General features: G+C 61.3%; 2 protein-coding genes across 5 annotated transcripts in view; one reads left to right on the plus strand and one right to left on the minus strand.

Moving 5' to 3' along the window:
* The window catches only part of SIMC1 (SUMO-interacting motifs containing 1), a 10,318-nt gene extending 10,025 nt beyond the window's left edge, over positions 1-293 (minus strand). For all 4 annotated transcript variants that reach the window (XM_014948016.1, XM_014948015.1, XM_014948014.1 and 1 more), the window contains exon 1: positions 120-293. In XM_014948016.1, coding sequence (XP_014803502.1) covers positions 120-230 — 111 coding nt within the window. In that variant the 5' untranslated portion in view covers positions 231-293. The remainder of the gene's footprint in view (positions 1-119) is intronic.
* Positions 294-345: 52 nt separating this feature from the next.
* Positions 346-3,899, plus strand: THOC3 (THO complex 3). The gene is made up of 6 exons (XM_014948019.1): positions 346-579; positions 1,055-1,211; positions 2,072-2,276; positions 2,610-2,771; positions 2,863-2,963; positions 3,294-3,899. The coding sequence occupies exons 1-6, from the start codon at positions 397-399 to the stop codon at positions 3,455-3,457; spliced, it is 972 nt and encodes a 323-aa protein (XP_014803505.1). The 5' UTR covers positions 346-396; the 3' UTR covers positions 3,458-3,899.
* Positions 3,900-3,905: the final 6 nt, after the last annotated feature.

The raw sequence follows: 3,905 nt of genomic DNA on the forward strand, positions 1-3,905 counted from the left end.
GCCCGGCCGCACCGCCGCCATCTTTGTGAAGGGCCGGCGGCGCCGCGCCCCGGCGGGAGGCCCCGCGGCCCGGCCCGGCCCGGCCCCGCTCCTCTCCTCCCCGCAGGCCGCCGACTCACCGCGGGGAGCGGCAGTGACAGGTGGTGGCGGCGGCAGCGAGACCGGTGGGACGGCGGCGAGCGGCCGCCCTCAGCCTCCGAGTCGCTTATGAGGACGACGCTGTCGGCCATCTTGGCGGCGGCTCCGCCCCCCGCGGACCGGCGGTAGCGGCGGCGGGGGCAGCGCTCGGGCCGCGGGCCGGGCCGGGCCTAGCGGGGCGACGGAAGTGGCGTCAATAACAGCGGCGGCGGGGCGGGGCGGGGCGAGGGTGGCGGTGGCGGCCCCGGCGGCGCCGCCATGGCGCTGTCGCCCTACGTGCAGGCCATGCAGGAGCTGTTCCGCGCCAACACGCGGAGCCGCGAGTTCCCGGCGCACGGCGCCAAGGTGCACTCGGTGGCCTGGAGCTGCTGCGGCCGCCGCCTGGCCTCCGGTTCCTTCGACAAAACCGCCAGCGTCTTCCTCCTGGAGAAGGACCGGCTGGTGAGGCGCCTCCCGGCACCGGGCCGTTCGGTACCGGGCCCCGGGGGGGGGACACCTGGAGCGGCCGCTCGGGCCGGTACCGGGGCATCCCCGGAGCCCTTGGGGTGGGACTGCCGATTCGGGTCGGTACCGGAGGCCTCTCCCAGGCCCGGATGCGCAGGCGGGTGGCTTGAACCGTGAGTGGGCCCCAGTGGTCGGTACTAGGCCTGGAAACGGGAGCTCAGGAAAAGGAGCGTCGCCAGGGACCGGACAGGCCGGGAGAGCCGGGACTGGAGCTGGTGCCTGGGTGGGGACAAAGGGGGGCCTCCTCCATCCCTGTGGGGAGTATGATTGAAATGGCGGTGGGGCGCTGGGCCGTGCTCCTGCCCCATCTGGTAACCAGCAGTGGGGCAGGGTGCAGCATACCGGGATCCAGGGCAGGAGGCTGGTAGGGCTGGGCTCATCCCTCCTGTGAACGGCTGTCCTCTCCTTCCAGGTGAAGGAGAACAACTACCGGGGCCACGGGGACAGTGTGGATCAGCTCTGCTGGCACCCCAGCAACCCTGACCTCTTCGTCACGGCATCCGGGGACAAAACCATCCGCATCTGGGATGTCCGCACCACCAAGTGCATCGCCACTGTCAACACCAAAGGTGAGTCCCTGCCTTCCCGGGAGGGCTGTTGGGTCCCAGCAGAACTTCTGCTGTGTGGGACCCGTCTGCGGTGGCACAGTGCTTTGGACCCTTCTTCTAGGTGTTGGCGATCAGGGGATCTTTGTTACTGCTTTTATCTTTGTGTTGCACTCATCTGTAAGGAGCAGCAGTGAATGAGCAGTGAATAGAGCTGATTTACTCGGGTGCCAGCAGTGGAGAAACTACTGGAATATGATGCTGGCTGTTAAAAAGCCTGTGTACTTGTGTCTGGAGCCTATGGGCTGCAAGGCTGGATACTGGGAAAGGCATGTCTGCAGCGAGCCACGGTGGAAGTAAAAGTTTGCACGGATTCAGAAAGTGATTATTTGAACTCTTGGGCTAATTAACCTGTGTACCCTTGGAAATCTCAAATTTTAAATTGTCAGGGCTGGAAATGACCTTGTGAGATGACAGACAGAAACCTGCCTTGTTCTCACTGTTATTCATATGTATTTATTGTTGGCTTCTGCTTTTTCTGGATCTTGAAGATCACAGGCTTAAGAGGATCTTTGAACTGACCTTGTTTGTTGGTTGCTGTGGTCCCATCTTGGCTGAAATGGGAAGGCTAGCGATGTAGTCGTGTTGGTTTGAAGCTGTTCAGTTTAATTTTCAATAACTCTGTGTGTTTGCTGCACAGCCACTGTATGGGGTTTGTGTGTTAGACTGCAGACTTGGCAGTCTTTCCCATTTGGGAGTGGTTTGGGGGTTAGTGGAGCAAATTGCGGCCTTGGATCAGGAATAGAAGCTGCCTCTCTGCTTAATTCATGGCTGCTGTGGATTGTTGGGTAGGAATGGGACCCGCTGCCTTTCTGTCCCTCCAGGGGAGAACATCAACATCTGTTGGAGCCCTGACGGACAGACCATTGCAGTGGGCAACAAGGATGACGTGGTCACTTTCATTGATGCCAAGACCCATCGCTCCAAAGCTGAGGAACAGTTTAAGTTTGAGGTGAATGAGATCTCCTGGAACAACGACAACAACATGTTCTTCCTCACTAACGGGAACGGCTGCATCAACATCCTCAGGTAGGCACCAGTGGCAGGGTAGCTGAGCTGCCTGTGGCAGACATCAGTCTGCAAGCCCGTCTGCTGCTTTTTGGGAACCCAAGTCCCACACCCCAGCAATTCCCAGCCCTCTGGTGTGAAAGAACTTGCGTGGAGCTGGGGTTGCCCCAGTTCTGGGCTGTGCTCCCTGAGAGTGACCCTGATGTTTTGCCTCATTCGCTCAACACCCAAGGTTTCCAAGAGCGTGGCCTTGCACCAGCTTGGTTCTCACAGTCCCAGTCCCACCTGCCCTTGCTTGTAGATGAGCCCTGTGCTCCTCTCACTGCTTCCTGCCCTCTCCCTTCATCTCCGCAGCTACCCAGAGCTGAAACCCATTCAGTCCATCAACGCCCATCCTTCAAACTGCATCTGCATCAAGTTTGATCCTATGGGGAAGTACTTTGCCACGGGCAGCGCTGACGCCTTAGTCAGCCTCTGGGACGTGGATGAACTGGTGTGTGTGAGGTGCTTCTCAAGGTAGGTAGTGCTGTCCTGGAGTTGTTTTCCCTCCCCTCTCTGGTGACCGTGGGGGAGATGGCTCACTGTCTGCTTTGCTCTGTCACTGCAGGCTGGACTGGCCTGTGCGAACACTGAGCTTCAGCCATGACGGGAAGATGCTGGCGTCGGCATCAGAAGATCACTTCATTGATATTGCAGAGGTGGAGACAGGTAACGGCTTTGCTTTTTGGGGAACAGCAAGGAGGGTGGAGGAGCGCTGGTGGAGCTGGGAGGGCACTGGGAATATCTGTGTGCCAAGGAACAGCTCGGCTGTGCAGAGCTGAGCGCCGTGAGGGGGAGCCTCTGCCTCGTTAGGCTGTGGTAGACGTGCGTGTCACCTCTGTGCCTTGTCACCAGGTGATTAGAAGGTGCTGAAGCGGCGTCTGTCCCTCCTCTGCCCTGCGCGGGGGAGAAGCAGCGGGTGCCTGTCCCCGGTGTTGTGCTGATGTGGCAGGGGCACACTGCGGGGCAGAGGCTGATGTGGCCCTTTTTTCCACGCAGGAGAGAAGCTCTGGGAGGTGCAGTGCGAGTCCCCCACCTTCACAGTGGCCTGGCACCCCAAGAGGCCGCTGCTGGCCTTCGCCTGCGACGACAAAGACGGCAAATACGACAGCAGCCGGGAGGCGGGCACTGTCAAGCTCTTTGGGCTCCCCAATGACTCCTAACGAAACCGCGCCGGGGGGGCAGCGCTGCCCTGCTCTCGGGGGTGGGACAGGGTGAGGAGATGCTCCCCTCCTTGCCTGCTTGGCAGCTCTGAGAGCTTTGGCTCAGCTCTGCGTGCGCTGCCCTCGGGAGCATTTATAACAAGCAGCTTGTGTGCTGGAGAGGACGGGAGGTAATGCTGGCGGAGCCCCCTCGCCCTCTCAGGGCTTCCACCGCCTCCTCTCAGGGGTAGGGGGGGCTTCTTCCAAAGGCAAGTGGCCAAAGAACGTCACTCCCGGCGGGTGACTGCTGAGGAGCCCCCCGAGAGAGGAGCTCCAGCCTCCCCAGCACTGATGAGCTGCATGACCGTCCCCTTCTGCCGCAGGGTCTGGTGGCGAGGGCAGCCCCGGGGGCACAGCCTGCCCTGTCCCCTCCCCACACTGGGGCAGCGAGGGGAGGGTGGGGGGGGGG

Source organism: Calidris pugnax, unplaced genomic scaffold, assembly GCF_001431845.1.
Source record: "Calidris pugnax isolate Ruff unplaced genomic scaffold, ASM143184v1 scaffold27, whole genome shotgun sequence".
Lineage (NCBI taxonomy): Eukaryota > Metazoa > Chordata > Aves > Charadriiformes > Scolopacidae > Calidris > Calidris pugnax.

What these genes read in the sequence shown, in the direction of transcription:
- THOC3 (XM_014948019.1), top strand. Translation starts at nt 397, where the DNA reads ATGGCGCTGTCGCCCTACGTGCAGGCCATGCAGGAGCTGTTCCGCGCC. An exon ending in GGCTGCATCAACATCCTCAG is followed by an intron (nt 2,277 to 2,609) that starts GTAGGCACCAGT and finishes TCATCTCCGCAG; the next exon opens with CTACCCAGAGCTGAAACCCA. An exon ending in TGTGTGAGGTGCTTCTCAAG is followed by an intron (nt 2,772 to 2,862) that starts GTAGGTAGTGCT and finishes CTGTCACTGCAG; the next exon opens with GCTGGACTGGCCTGTGCGAA.